General features: G+C 44.8%; 1 protein-coding gene across 1 annotated transcript; it reads left to right on the top strand.

Moving 5' to 3' along the window:
- Nucleotides 1-4,916: 4,916 nt before the first annotated feature.
- Nucleotides 4,917-14,516, top strand: n4bp1 (nedd4 binding protein 1). Its single transcript, XM_028958330.1, has 7 exons — nucleotides 4,917-5,408; nucleotides 6,323-7,851; nucleotides 10,207-10,337; nucleotides 11,332-11,428; nucleotides 12,200-12,307; nucleotides 12,411-12,512; nucleotides 12,633-14,516. The coding sequence occupies exons 1-7, from the start codon at nucleotides 5,136-5,138 to the stop codon at nucleotides 12,937-12,939; spliced, it is 2,547 nt and encodes an 848-aa protein (XP_028814163.1). The 5' UTR covers nucleotides 4,917-5,135; the 3' UTR covers nucleotides 12,940-14,516.
- The last annotated feature ends 1,390 nt before the right edge of the window (nucleotides 14,517-15,906 follow it).

Genomic DNA, 15,906 nt, shown 5'->3' with positions numbered 1-15,906 from the left:
TTTTCAATAATAGAAAACAAGCATCTTAGAGTGCCTTTTAAATTCTAAAGATTAATTGGGATTGGAATCAGAGGTAACGCTGCAAGGCACAAAGACGAACAGGCAACTAATTATTATAATTTTTTTTTATGTTGGTTCCCCCTCCTCACTCTTTCTCTGACAATTAAGCTCTAATTGGTTTTATGAAGGTCACAAAAAGCCAATACTGGCCGGCTGTATAATTGACTGCAGCAGCGTGCTGTGTGTAAGTATGCATTGCAGATAATAAATTGCGATGCAAGTTTAAAGCCCAGTGGATCTTGGGACGCTGACTCTGAAATGGTCCCAGTAATAAAGGAGAGTTGAAAAGATTATGTTGGCCGGATGACACTGTTGTCATATCTTGGTGTCATAATCACCCTTTCTTTCTCAAGTGAAGCAGTTCACCCCTCCCGGTGAACTTTAATAAAGACAATATTCCCACGTTCTGTACGTCTGGACTCAAAATAATGAAACATATTGATCTGGGAATTATGCTTCAGTCAATACTCCCCGCCACCAGACGGAAAAGGCTACTGGAGGATAGACTGAGGTTACAGTAGATCCTATGATGAGAAAAAGAGAGCCATCTAGTGGTATTTTCAGCAAACAGCACGCAAGCGGAATGTGAACACTGTAACCTATTCATGGACTGAATATATGATTTGTTACAACTAACGTATATGTGCTTCAGATCGAAAAGTGTCGTGGCTGTTTTGATGGAGTCATATTTTCACCTGGCTAGACATGCTAAGAAAAGCATAAAAGTGTAAATTGTAACAGCATGTGATTTGTCTGTTGAGCATTACGGACTGATGATCACATAATGAATAAAGATTCAGTATTGAGTTGTTACAGGCTATATTTTGTGTAATCATTTTGAGAATTTCTTTTGTGCCAGATAGACCAAAATGTACTTCAGTTAAGCCCTGAGTGTATGTGAAGGACTGCTGTTTTGAATGGGCTGCTCCGTCATCGTTTCTGCACATTATGTTCCCATTCATTTCAAGGCCTTGCAGCCCTACAATAGCTTTGCTTTAATTCACACTCCTCTCACTCTTTCTTGCACTCATTAGATGCCCACACATTATATGGCCTAATTTCTCTAAAAGAGTATGTGTGTCTCATGCCTTTTTTACACAAAAGGCAAAAGGTGATAATACATCCCACTGCCAGAGTCTGCAAATGATTGAAACTGGAAAATTCATATTACAAGGTGCATTGGTGTCATCTGAAGATGTATATGTACGGCCTGAATCAAGGGAACAGACTGTCAGTCATACACTCTCACAGCAAAAGATGATTGTCTTCTCTGTCACTGGGTGATGCAGATGATTTCTTTATAGGTTCCTCATAGGATTATACACGTTTTAAAGTTTAAAAGAATCCCTCTCAAGAAAATTCCCCATAGATTATTTCACTAAATAAAAGCATAAACAAAGTTATATATGAGATTAAAAGCAGTTCTATTTTTCTAGAACTTAACAAGTATATTTTATTTATTAAGCACAGCTTCAAAAACAGTAATGCTCACCAAAGTGCATTACAGTTGAAATAATAGTAACAAAAAAATAAAAACTATGGGTGAGAATAATAGGTAACAATTAGTAAAAAAAAAAAATAATAAAATAAAAAAAGTGGCTTTTTTGGTAAAATTGCTGATATATTAGTGTTACATTAACTCATTGGGGTGATACCCACAACAAAGATTTGGCGCTCAGTTATCGAGTTCACATCAACCCCGAGTCAGTTTGACCCAGCCCAGCTATATCAAGTAAATCTGCTTTTAGACCTAATGTGGCCACAAGGTTTGCAATTCTTCTCCTCTCAATTCCTCTCGGGTTCATTTGTGTGGGCACTGGCAGGTGGGACATCTTTCGGTACCCACCAATTTATATACATTTATGGCATTTGCCAGAAGCCCTTATTGAGAGTGACTTATAATCAGTAGTTACAGGGACAGCCCCCCCTGGAGACACTCAGGGTTAAGTGTCCTGCCCAGGGACACAATGGTAGTAAGTGTGTTACACACTAGGCAACTACCTCGTTGCCGCTGGTTTCCATGCTGGACGCCTCTGACCTCTTCCTGCCTCCTTGTGGTGTCCCAGGAGGATGGCAAACAACTCCTGATTGGACAGTGTGAGCAGGTTGGGAGGCGCAGGCGGCATCATCTGTCCAAGCCACCTCCTCTTCACTGTCGTCATCTGCGGCCTCAGTCAGCTTGACCCACTCCAACCGGGGGAAACTCCTCCCCGGTATATGCTGTCTACAGCATTGTTGGCTGCGTCTCAGGTCGGTCCTGCATTCTGTCATGCCACAGGGTGTGATGGAGGCGCACATGCACAAGTGTGATTTTAACAAATGAAAAGGAACCTGCATCATGGCCAGAAAAGCAAAATAATTCAGAAATATATGGAATGAAAGTCTGAATATTCTAAATGAAATCTGACGTCATGCAGTAACACTGCTAATAATTCTACCAACATTCAGTATTCACCGTGGAAGACCTAATGCAGCGACAGCTGCTCCTTATTCGTCAAGCATCCGCACTGACCAAAACAGGCCTTCCACATCAGGCGGGCTTCCCACCGCCATTCCTACGTACAACCTCCGTCCATCAATACGACACATCAAAGGGAAACAAAGGTAAGTAAACAGGGAGGAACTACAGGGCAAACTACGGAGCAATACCGTAGTTTGTCGAACAAGTGTCAGCAGTACAAATTTACTGTCCAATATATGTGACTTTTTTTTTTTTTTGCATTTCAACTCCGATATACCAGTGCTGCCCGATCCCAGCGCGCCATGGAATGTTTAGATTCAGGCTGCACACACAAAGTTTATTCTATTCTATTTCATACTACCCGTGCGAGTATCTCTCCGGTGCTCTAAACTAACATTCTCAAACAAACGCCAATGGCTTGATGACGTCAGATTCCATATATTCAGTTTCCTGTTTTTTCCTGTTTGGCTTGCCATTATATATGGCACCAAGATATGCATGGTGTTTTAGAATAATAGAATATAGTAATTATGTTTTTGCTTAAATAACAATAAAATAAGTCCACCATGTGCACTGTTTTCAGCGCAAAATATGTCTGATAAATGATAAAATTCATCATTCCCCCTGATTTGTTTTTACAACTCAACTACTGCCTACAACCTGAACACGTCATACATACGGGGCAGTGGTGGCCTAGCAGGGCAGTGGTGCCCTAGCAGTTAAGGAAGTGGCCCCGTAATCAGAAGGTTGCTGGTTCAAATCCCGATCCGCCAAGGTGCCACTGAGGTGCCACTGAGCAAAGCACCGTCCCCACACACTGCTCCCCGGGCGCCTGTCATGGCTGCCCACTGTTCACTCAGGGTGATGGGTTAAATGCAGAGGACACATTTCACTGTGTGAACCGTGTGCTGTGCTGCTGTGTATCACATGTGACAATCACTTCACTTTAACTTTACATACAACAGTGGCGGAAAACACACTTTGGGTCGTGCTGCATTGGCTGTAGAACCTCATAAAGTAACTACAAAAATCCTCACTATGGTGCACATTTCTAGTGAAAGACAAGGCTGCAGAACAACAATGTGTTGTGGCAGTTTAACACACCATGGAGCAGATAGATGCAAAATAAGAGAGCGGAGAGTTACAGCACCCCTTACAGGTGTGGAGGGGGCTTAAAACAGCGTTCAGGCCGTTTCCTGCATCTCCATGTGGACAACAAGCTTTTTAGAAATAAAAAGCCGGAAAGTAAAAAAGAAACCACAAACTGTTCTAATAAAGCTTTCCCGTGTGGACTGGGCCTAAAATTATGTACTTAAAATGGCCACAGAATTACTCAGAACCTGGTGTTGGATTCTCAGGATGAAATCCGAGGGCCAAGTGAAGAGAGTCAAAGATGAGTCTGGGTGATTCTTTGTTGCAATTTTATTGAGAGGAATAAAGTTGTTCTTACAGATGTTAATGTGGGGGATCTTCATGGAACACATGCTTGAAGCTGAAAGCTTTGATTCTTTTGTAAAACACGCTGTAGGAATTTCTGTGCAGCAAAAGTCCATAATTTCTAAGCGTGAGAAAATGCCACGTGTGACGTCTTGAGAGACCTGGGTGTTACATTCGCCCTTCCATGCCTCGCTCACACTTCTCACTCAGCACACCCACTGAGTTCGTATACCTTGCTATTTATTGTAGCTGGAGCCAGAACAGCTGGCATATCAGACATTGTTTATCATAGCTTGGCCTTGCAAGGAACACATTGGTACATACACAACTTACGTACAGTAGCATACAGCAGGTAATAAGTAGTGTATAAAACCTGCAGTTTGAGAAAAAGCGTGACTCTCATTGCAACAATTTGCAAGGAAACAGTGCATGTTCAGTTTGAATCGTTCACCGAATGAGCTGTGGGGTATATCTTTATCGTATATCAACAATAAAAGACAAGATTTTTAGGCTTAATTAAACAAGATTCAAAGGCACATATACTCCTAATACATTTATCACTGTTCAATTTAAGTAACAGAATGGTAACGTTCTTTTTCAAAGAGAATAGTGACTTTGTATTAAACCAGAGTAGTAGTTGTGTTTGGTGTGAATTATACAGCATACCATAGGACAGGACACTTCATACATCATAATTTATAAACAAGTTTAGTTTTTACAAAGGTGTTTGTCAAATGAACACATTCACACCACTCAGTTCAGTGAGTCGGGTTTACAGGCCTCTCCTGCCATGCACTGAAGGATTCGGTGATTCGGTAAATGAATCTTTTGAACAAGCCCTTTTAGCTAAATGATTCTAATGATTCGGTACATGTAAAAGAACAGTGGCTAACCGGTTTGGACTGCGCATGCGTACGCATCACTTATGGGCACTACAAATCATGCGCCGTCGCTTGAGAATGACGTAACGGGGACTTTCCGGGTTCACTGGAGCCTGTCAGTTAACTTGATGTAGCAAGCGAGCTAAAACCTGTCACATCTGAGTCTATAGCGCGCTGCCGCGGGGCATACTGTCGGTGTAGACATGAAGGGGGAGAAAGATTCCTTCAGCAGCAGGTTCTGCAAGGGATAGAACGGCTGCCGCCCGACCGAGTCAAATAATCTGGCCGAGGACAGGATGTCAACAACGCGGCCCCTCCTCGCAGCGAAGCGGACGGACCCTGCGGCCAGCACCCGCGCAGAGGCGGCGGCCCCCGCGGTGGATGAGTTCACGGTGCCCGAGGACAAGCAGGCCGAGCTGAAATGCGCCAGGGCGCGGGTCGAGCAGGTCTTCCAGGTAGCCTTCACCATCATCGGCCTGCTGGACCACAGCGGAGCCCACAGCAGCAAGGCAGCGCGGCAGATCTGGCTGCAGCTCCGCGGGGAGAGGGAGAGCGTGTCCCGGGCCAAGGTACCCCAAATCAAGCCGCTTCCGCTCGCATTCTTATCCTCTCGTACACGGCCAGCTCCGCGGCCTGCTGCTTATCTCGCTAACCCTCGTCAGGTGTTCTGAAATTCTGGGAACTTTTCTGCGAGTTTAAGTTTAAACACCAACTTAATGGCCATGTATTAAACCAACCTCCTGCCATTTCATATATATATTTATATATATATTTATATATATATAGTAATAATGCTGTTGTGTAGATGAATAAAGCTTCCGTCTTCCTTTCGATGGTTTCGCCCTGTTTCTCCTGGGGAAATCCACAGTAAGGGACGCTCTGGAGATGTGGAGAGGGCGGCGATGGCGGCTCTATTACATGTTTATGTCAACATGTCAGACGGAAGTAGTCTCTACTGGTGCCAGTAAACCTGGAATCTCCACCAAACGCTTCTGAGTAGGACCGAAACGGAAACCCCTGCTCTGTTTGCCGTGTCATCCCTCTTACTCACTGTGTACGCCCGTCTCTCTTCGGTTGCGCCAGGGACAGTTCGAGTGCGTCTGTAAGGCCGGGACTGGGACCATAGAGTACACAGACCCTGCAGTTCCTCAAACGGCACCCTAAAACATCGACAAACAGAACCGCCTCGAAGGGAAAGTACCCCACATGCTCAGCCGTGGAAGTGTAGTATCTTCCGTCGTCATACGTTAAACGCACAGGACGTGAAGCGGCGTTCCCGTGAACCCACTTTCCACTGACCTTCTTGTGACATTTTGAGTATTTTTTTTTTTTTTTTGTGACCATGTTTGCATGTGCAGGGAGAAGAAACGCAAAGCGTTATTTTTTGTGTGTGTGTGTGTTTTTGTTCCACTGTTCTGATCTGATGATCACATGACTTCTGGTTAGTGTTCTTAACAGGAAGTGTGTGTGTGTTTCTTTGCAGGAGTATGTAAAGGGCCTTTGCGACCCGGAGCTACAGGAAGAGGAACGTTACCCGGTCGACATGCACTGCATCTTTGCCGGTGCCCGCGGCCTCTTCTTGGACCGGTTGCTACGGGACACCAGCGCCGAGGTGGTGGTGCTGGAGCCCGGCCGGCTGCGCCTGCTAGGCCGGGCGGAGGCCGTGGTCATGGCGCAGAGCCGCGTGCAGCAGTTCGTGGCGCTGTTCCACGAGAAGCGCAGCCTCCCCGGGGATCGCGAGCCCGCCGTCAAGCGCGCCTTCAAGACCTTCGTGGAGGAACGGGCGGACAAGTACGCCATGGAGCTGCTGCTGCTGCCCAGCGCGCTGAAGGAGGAGCTTTTGGGGCTTGTGCAGAGCCCTTCCCAAGCTGCCGTGGTCATAGACCTGGAGCAGGATCGCTCCCAGACCAGCACCCCGGTCACCGAACTCTCCAACCGCATCCTGGGCGCAACCTTCGAGGACAAGACGGGGGGGTGTGACGTCGCGCCGCTTAATTGCCGCCCCTCTAAGCGCCGCTCGTCCGATAGCGAGCCGCGGGACACCAAGCGCCAGTTCTCCCTGGAGAGGCGGGAGGACGAGCAGGAGAAAGAGAAGGAGGTGCCACGCCCACGCGAGGCGAGCCAGACTCGTGCCAAAACCAGCACCGGTGGTACCATTACCACGGTGGTGCTGGACCCCGGCGAGTTTGTGTCGGACGACGCCGAGGCGGTGAGTCCTGAGACCAACCTGCGCTGCCTGGTGAATTTCTTCAGGACTATGGGCTACCAGCAGGATGTGGTGGAGCGGGTGGTGAGGGACATGGGACAGACAGAGGACACGTTTCTCCTGCTGGAGCGCATTGTGGAGGAGAGCCAGCGGGGAGGAGCCCAAACCCCCCGAACCCCTGACTCTTCCTCCTCTTCTTCCTCCTCTTCCACGTGCACCTTGACCACTAAAACCAGAGATAGGGAGAGACTGCAGTGCAGGACCATGACCGACTTTAAGGCCAAAGAGAACATTAGACCACCCGGCAGCAACTGTTTGGGACTGAAGGAGTATGTGAGGGGTGGGCTGGGCGGGGTAACACTAAAGAAAAGCAGCGCACAGAGCAGCGTTTATGAGGTCATCAACATTGATGATGATGACGACATGGAAGCGTTGTCAGGCCCCAAAGCCAGAACAATAGAGAAGTTTGACTTTTCCCCTGAGCCCAGGGTCGATTATGTATCACGGGGAGGGTCCCAAACCTTGGTGCCGATGAGGATGGAGACTGTGACGGCCCTGGGGAACTCCCCGCACAGCCCTCCCCGCACATCCGAAACACGCCCAGGCTGCTCTTACCAGAGGGTGGGCACCAGGGCACAGAACCAGCCTCGCGCAGACCCCCCGGCTCCCCCAAAATCCACGCCTCTTACAGGCGTGTCCCGCTTCCAGCAGTCCCTACGGACCCCGTATCGGCTGGTGTTGCAGAACGAGCCGGGATGCCCCGACCTGCGGCACATAATCATTGATGGCAGCAACATGGCCATGGCGTGAGTATTAATGCTCACCGCTGGGGTCCGGCGTTGGGTTTGGATCCAGGCTCTGCTTCGACTTGCCCTGACCTGAGCGTGTTTACCAATGGAACTCTCCTTTGTGTGTGCAGTAGCTGGATGTCATGCGATAAGGCGAGAAGAGTGTGTGGAATGTGTGGAATCAGGACCTAGGTGTGTGTGTGTGTGTGTGTGTGTGTGTGTGTGTGTGTGTGAGTGTGTGTGTGTGTGTGTGTGCAAATGTCAGGTACAGTGTGTAGGTGTTAACTGCAAACCCCAGGGACTCTACCTTCAACACTCATTTAAAATGTTTAACACGACACTTGCCAAAGAGATTTCACACAGTCTTACATTATATTTTCTCTTTGCTCGGTGCCACCTCCGCTTTTATCTCAGGGTGGTTTCCTGGAGGTTATTCTGATTCGGTGGGGGTTGGATGGCAGGGTTGTGAGCTCTACTTTCTCAAGGAATCACAGATGGTAGCACACCAGTTCCATGTTTAGAGCAGTATACAGTGTGGTACATTATACTCTCATTATCCATTATATTTTCATATTTGTTTATGTGAGGTTTTAAACCTAAAGTACTTTTTTATTAAAATACTATTATCAAACTATTAATTCCAGAATCCTGTTTAGCACCATTTGCCTGTTTGTCTTCCAGATGTTTAGCTGTTCAAATAGGACCAAAACATTCTTCAAGTCAGTTTGTGGGATAGTTTGGAGTGAAAGTAGAAATCGGGGTTGTGCAAAATCTTGCCATTTTTGGGGTGCACATGATTTTTTTTTTTTTTTTTTTTTTTGTGTGTGTGTAGCGACCTAGATCATGCAGTTTATTATTTGATTCATTATCCCACAGTTAGTTCTGACCACGCATCATGATTGGCTGAGAGACAGTCCAGTTGTGCAGGTACCATGTGGTATATTATAACAGTAATACAACAGTAATAAAAGTCAACTCCGCTTTGAAATGCTGTTTATATTCAGCTGGCCTGTCTGAGCTGATGTTGAAAGGCATATGATTCATTAACCTTTGTTTTTCCCTGATTGCCACTTGGGTATGAACAGGAGGGTTAATCGAGAAGTCTCAATTCTGCTAGAATGTTAATCAGGCACAACAGGCACAACTTTGGGCTTATAAGGAATATCAAATGAGTGAAAGCTTATCTTTAGCCAGAAATAATCCATGGAAGTCACAGATATTGTGAACTTGCTTCAAAAGAAGCACCAGTTTATTTAGAAATTCCCAATTTCAGGCACTTAAAGCTGCTTAAGTGGATTGAAAAATATTTGAGATGGCACCATATTTTAAAGCAACAAATTTTACATTGCAATGGCAGCAGTGAAGTGTTTTTTTTTTTTTTTTTTTTTTTTTTTTTTACCCTGCCGAGGGCCATCGGCGGTCGAAAACCGATGAATGCGAAACCGCCTGATTGCTTCTCATTGATAAAGGCACGGCAGTGTGTATTTCAGGGCCTGAGTTGTCTTCATCAATGGTCATATCGTGTCAGAGTTGTATTAGTTCCTGGTGGTCAAGATGTCTGAGATGTCAGTGACTTTGCCAAATGGGCCACAGGAAAAAAAAATGGGTCTGGTAACTGGTATGATCTGATAACAGGTTTTTGATCTTTTTTTTTTTTTGGCCTTTTTCAGTTTACATTTCCAAGGTTATGTTTGGCAGCATTATTTTAACATCAGCGGTGGCAGATTTAGTAACTCTTCCGGTTTTAAACCACTTTCTCTTACTCTGGGAAGTTCCCTGTGACTTCATGCTATCTGAAAGACTGTCTGAAAAGTCAGCCTGTGGCTGGTTTCTATATTTGACTGTTTCTCTTACCTGGCAGGAAACCTTCTAATGTCAACTAAAATTTTACTTTTTTCCTCCGCACAAGTCCTCATTTTCCTGGAACTGTAAAAAAAATTAAACAATCTGAACTTTAACTTGAATCTTTATCTCTATGTGTTTGTTTGTCACTGAGAGAGAGCCTTTGTTGGTGTGAATTGAGTTAAATGTCTGTAATTTTCAGTTGTTGTGATAAAACTAACCAACATGAGCCACTGTACGTTTCTTTTTTAGTTTTTTGATTTTGTTGAATCAAAAGTAGTCTATATCAATTAACCATTGATTTTTTATTTATTAATATTTTATTAACGTATAAAGTTCATTTCCTGTTGTATAAAAGGAATTTTTTTTGGTCATGTATTATATGGTCTAGGTGATGCTGCCTTAGTGTTATGGTTCTGATGCAGCCGCTACTCAGCACTTTCTGACCACTGGTGGTAGGGGGCTGCAGGGGATGATTTAGTCTGTTGCAAATGCAAATGATGTTTCTTAACTTTGCCCTATCCTCCGCAGGCATGGGAACCACAAGATCTTCTCGTGTCGTGGCATCGCCATCGCTGTGGAGGCCTTCTGGAGGCGGGGTCATCGCGAGATCACGGTGTTTGTCCCGCAGTGGAGGCAGAAAAGAGACCCCAGTATTACAGGTCAGAAGGCTTGCTCACATTCAAATAATAAGAAAAAAGAGCTTTATTAAGAAATGCGACTGAGATAACATATCTCACGGTTTTACTGCCGATCCTGGAACAACACGCGGCCTCGTTTAGGGATTGGGGTAAAGGTTAGTTGTAGTACAAAAACAGCTCTCTCTTTCTCTGAGCAAGACACCCGACCCACTTGCCCTAGGGAGCAGAACCTGTAATTAGAGGTGCTAAGTCGCTCGGGAAAACATGGTCAGATAAATGAATTGACCTGCAGCACATTTTTAACCATCCCAACTATCCCAAGCATTGTGTGGCAGTAAAAAAAACAAGCTCAGAATCTGAGTGGGGGGGGGACACACATCAGAACAAAACATGGTGGTTTCATAATTAAGCATTGCTCACTGGCACTGACAGAGAGCTGATAGCCAGAGATCACCTCAGCTTCACAGTCACATATTGACAGTAGACGTGGCAGCCGTCAATGAAGGTGAAACCCTGTAAATGAAGGCGACATCAGGAGGCCGCAGCGCCGATCGCATTCAGACACCTCGCCGGATTTCCGGCATACCGACGTGGCTGTGACACAAATAAATATCAGTTCCCCCCCAGTGACCTGACGGTGGCTACCTGATTCAAGATTCAACAGAGATTTATTGTCAGTACAACAGTATACACAGTATACCACGTACTGAAATACTGTTTCACTCTCACCCCACCAGAGTGCAATTATTGTAACGCGTGTGTATTTTTGTGTAACGTATTGTAACTTTACACAAGAATAAAAAAAAAAACGCGCAGAATGTTAGGAGGTGCATAAGGCTGGAAGGCTGATTTGGACTGGCAACAGATAGTTAGGTGTAGGAGTAAGGTTAGGTTTAAGCCGTACTGTGGTGGCTTTTGGAATATGCATGCTCAGACACTCAGAGGAGCATCTCAGTCCAACTTAGTCCAGAGCCACATGGGTGACTGCTGTATTGGTTTTTCCTTTTATTCTCAGAACAACACTTCCTGAGCCAGCTTGAAGACCTGCGGCTCCTCTCCTTCACCCCGTCTAGAGAAGTGTGTGGCCAGAGGATCTCGTCACACGATGACCGGTACTTTAGCCTGCATCTACACACTGACACAACCCCCTCTGGAGACACTCGGTGATGTAAATGTTATTTCCCAAGACTGCTTAATAATAATTAATAATAAATAAAGCAGAACAAATCCTCTTGTCTTGCTCAGGAACGTGGTAGTAAGTGGGATTTATGCAGTAAAACCTTCGTACTTCGTACTTGCTTGGCTTCTCCCAAGCAAGTTAAACAGTGGGGATGGGGTTTTCCAACAGTCTGGAATATTCCTAAACCAAGCACTGGTTGGGAGCTTTTTGTTTACTCATGAGGCTGCTGCTTATTGAGCCAAAGTCAGTCTCCATTGGCTGAGTAGAGTAGAGTAGAGTAGAGTAGAGTAGAGTAGAGTAGAGTAGAGTAGAGTAGAGTAGAGTAGAGTAGAGTAGAGTAGAGTAGAGTAGAGTAGAGTAGAGTAGAGTAGAGTAGAGTAGAGTAGAGTAGAGTAGAGTAGAGTAGAGTAGAGTAGAGTAGAGTAGAGTAGAGTAGAGTAGAGTAGAGTAGAGTAGGTGTGTCAGTGTTCTGTACAACCCAGTTTGCCCAAGTTTCCTTCTGTGACCTCAGGGGACATTGAACAGAGGAAGTTGTTTGCTGTGAGCTGGTTGCTCTGGTTTAGGCATGGTTGTCATGGCAATATGAAGTACAGTATCAAGAGGTAGAATAACAGCAGGCGTTGCAACGAAATCAGCACAATATTCATCGAAGCGACTCGAAGCGACTGACCTTAGTTTACAAATGCAAATGTTTCCACTGCAGATTCTTTCTACACCTGGCAGAAAAGACTGGTGGGGTTATTGTGACCAATGACAACCTACGGGATTTTGTGCACACTTCAGAATCATGGAGGAGGATTATCCAGGAGAGGTGAGTGGTTTTTATTTTATTTATTTATTTGTTTGTTTTTAATGGAAATCCTTCCATATGTATTCACACGCTCCTTTTTTTTTTTTCTCTTTCTTTCCGGCAGGCTCTTGCCCTTCACTTTTGTGGACGATCACTTTATGATCCCGGACGACCCTCTGGGGAAGCACGGGCCACACCTGGATCTTTTCTTACGTAAAGACAACAGGTGTGTTGAAAGAAGGAGCAGGCAAAGCTTTAGATCTCCTGGTTCATGTTTTAGAATTACACAAAGTTCTCTCTCTCTTTCTCTTTGTTCCACTTCCTTTCACTCCCTTCTCTCTGTTAGACCAAGGCCTGCAACTCCACCTCTGAGGACAGACCATCGTGCCCCAACCCCGGTCTTTGTCCCCCGTCAGTCATTTGCTACCCAGGCCAGACCGGCATCTCACTGGCCACACTCTGGCCCTCCAGGCTGGCATCCACCATGCCCTTCCCCATCCCCGCCCCCTCAGCGGTCGCCCTTGGAGACCTCAGAGCTGAAGAAGCAGCTATATGACATCTTCCCTGATCAGAAACAACTGATAGACAGAATTCTGAGTGACAACCCCTACATGAGGGACCTTAACGCGCTGTCTGGTCTTCTGCTGGGCTGAGGGATCCACAGCCCCTCAATTACCAGACGAGTCCTGCGTCCCATTCCCCATGTGTCCGAGGGGAGTGGAGAGTATTCATGCCACAGATCGTGCTGAGCTTTATTGTCAAAGGCAAAATCAGAGAGTCATAGCTGAAGGCCATTTTTGTTTGTTGAAATGTCGCATATTCGATCCCTGTTTCAGTTTGCTCTCAGCATTCAATACACCTAAAGCACAATGTACTACAGATTACACTTCCAGCAGATGTTCCTTTTTGGAAAAGAACCTTTGAATGTTAGTAAAAATGTACAGGCTTGATGGCCAATAATAATAGTGTATATATTTATTAAGAAACAGCCTTGTAATTTATCACGACAGTCCTTTTGTTTCTACGGTGTTCAGTGGGGAAGGCTTTGCTGTAATGACTGCCGGTGCAAAAATATCTTATCAGTAATGTAATTATATAATTGAATAATTTCAAGTTCATTTGAAGTGTCGTGCAGATACTTATTCTCTTCATGATTGTTTAATTTTAATTCTGTACTTTTTTGTGATCCCTTATTAACAATTTGACTTTTTTTTTTTTTTTTTTTCCATATTAAGTAATTTACTCTAATGAAGGATCTAATTTACATTTTTACATTGTCCTTTTATATAGTCTAGTAAAAGGAGTGTGGACATTTAAAAAATGGTTCAGTGCAGAAGCTGCCTAGGTCAGGCTATATACCCTGAAGATTGGTTCCACTACATTAGAAGGGCAGTAGCAGTCACAAAACATCTGCGAGAACCAGCTCCAGGGTCAAACTGGAGAACCTGTGTATGGAAATTAATATAATCCATGTCACTATTTGTGGCAGTTAAGAGTTTAAGAATAAAATACAACACACAGGAAATACAGATCCTTGTTATTTGTCTAGCCAATGCCTGGATCTTTTCATTCAGATTGTATTATTTGACTCTTGGCAATAGTGAAAATTATAATCCATAAAGAAATGGGTACTCAGAAGGTTGTATTAAGTCTCACCAATGTTCAATGTCCTTTACTATGTGTTCTCGTATTTCTAAATTGGGATTCACATATAAACCCCAAAAAGAACATTATCAAGCCACCAAGTGCTATTATAATCCAAGAAAAGTTTCTCATGTTACTCAATTGCAATCGAAACCTTGCACGTGGGCGGAGGTCACTTGACACTGTTCCAGAACGCCTTTACGTCGTCCTGCCACTAGATGGCTCACTTGCACCATCCCCACCGCTCAAATACATGTGGTTTTCACAAAGATCGGATGGTATGACTGAGCGCTTCTGCTCTGTGATGTTAAGTCTTTTTTACTCTTTAATTACTCTTCTCAAATCAGTTCTTATCTGTTCTCAAATCGGACTGGAATTTACGTCCAACTTTCAGTGTCCTGATGCCCTGTGTCCAGATTTGGCTGTTACGCTGTAATGTAAAGCAATGGATGTTCTTTTTCCTTTGTGATTAATGTTGGATTTGTAATTAATTCAGTTGTTTAAAAGGGGAGAGTGTGGCCACTCTGTGGGTATCTCACAGGGCAACTGCTGGCTGAACATGTTTAATAAAAGGCCTTGAATTTGACTTCTTTTTTTTCTACAGTTCAATTTCCTTTACGTCCCACTTACTATGACCGATCATGGTTAGTTAATATTGGGCTCATATAATTCCGAAATAATGTTGTTATTGCATAATTATTGCCGTACCATAACATCCAAACGTCTGAGGACAGCATGACTGCAGTAAAATGGTTAAGCAATTTGGATCAGGTTGCATAAAACATGTTCTCTGTAGCTCGCTTTAGTGCAAACACCTGGCTGCTTTGCATTTCAAAGAGAGCTCCACCTGTCCATTGGACCCTTTTGTAGGAGAAGCCTGCCTATTGTGGAGGCTTGCATTACACCAAAATTCCAATCAAACAAATCATTTGCAATAACAATACTTTCCCCTTTTGATTCTATCTCAGAGGGTTGTTTTTTTTTATTAGCAATAATTAGAAATCACTTGATAACAGACAATAACACAACCTGTCTTAACAGTAGTGCACTCTTTTCCTTTATTTCACATATCCGTTACATTGTTATGAATGTCACATCAGAGCAGGTCATATTTAATGGCAGGGAAAGTGATGCAGACCACTGAATTTGTTTGCTAGACTTGGAAAAGAAACCAAGAATCTGTGGTTCCAAAGGGCAGCATGCACACAGGTTTAGAATTTAGAAGATTATTAGCATAAAGTCACAATTGTATAATTGTGCAAGAGCAATTTTTGAAGCTTATTGCTTTGTGTAAAGTAACAAAGAAACAGCTCTCCACTTCTCTTTGTCCTGGCCTCTCCTCTCCGAACATGGCGAGAGAGACGTTTTCTGTCCAGGAACAGTCAAATACCATCAGCATTCCAGAACAGCTCAACATTCTCAGGAGCGCTGCTCCACCCTCGGTCCGTCCCACCGAACCTCTCTCTCCTTCTCTTTCTGCGATCCCCTCGCCAGGCCCTGTCCCCCCACGATCTACAGTCTCTCTCTCTCTCTCTGTCCGTCTGTATTCATTTCTCATGGACCCTCTCGATCGCTCCAGCAGCTCCTGCTGCTGGGACAGCATGCTTACATAAGGCATCCGGTAATCTGTACCCAGCCCTCCCCCCCACAATTCTGCATGGCTGGTGTAACACCGGCCTCAACCACAACAGCAGAAACCGGCAGGTTGTTGAGATTACTAGAAGGAGAGTCACGCAGGCTGTAATCTCTTACCACTGGGCCGTCTGGCGAACTGTACTCAATTTTCATACCCTCCACAGATCCCACAACTGCGCGCGGGCCGTTGCAGATGAATGACAACGATTGTCATCCAGAGCAGGCTTATGCAACAGATTGTATTTTTTTCCCCCGCTTTTCTGAATAGATGCAGTGTCTCCTAGAGATTAACTTTGACGGCGGGGCGGAGCTATTGTTCCAGTCTGTAATAGAAGAGTTCT

This window comes from Denticeps clupeoides, chromosome 17, assembly GCF_900700375.1.
Source record: "Denticeps clupeoides chromosome 17, fDenClu1.1, whole genome shotgun sequence".
In the NCBI taxonomy this organism is placed as follows: Eukaryota; Metazoa; Chordata; class Actinopteri; order Clupeiformes; family Denticipitidae; genus Denticeps; species Denticeps clupeoides.
This window is presented reverse-complemented; position numbering and strand designations above follow the sequence as displayed.

Coding starts and splice junctions, on each gene's coding strand:
- n4bp1 (XM_028958330.1), top strand. CDS start 5,136: ATGTCAACAACGCGGCCCCTCCTCGCAGCGAAGCGGACGGACCCTGCG. Junction 12,308..12,410: donor AGGAGGATTATCCAGGAGAG/GTGAGTGGTTTT, acceptor TCTTTCCGGCAG/GCTCTTGCCCTTCACTTTTG. Junction 12,513..12,632: donor TTCTTACGTAAAGACAACAG/GTGTGTTGAAAG, acceptor TCTCTCTGTTAG/ACCAAGGCCTGCAACTCCAC.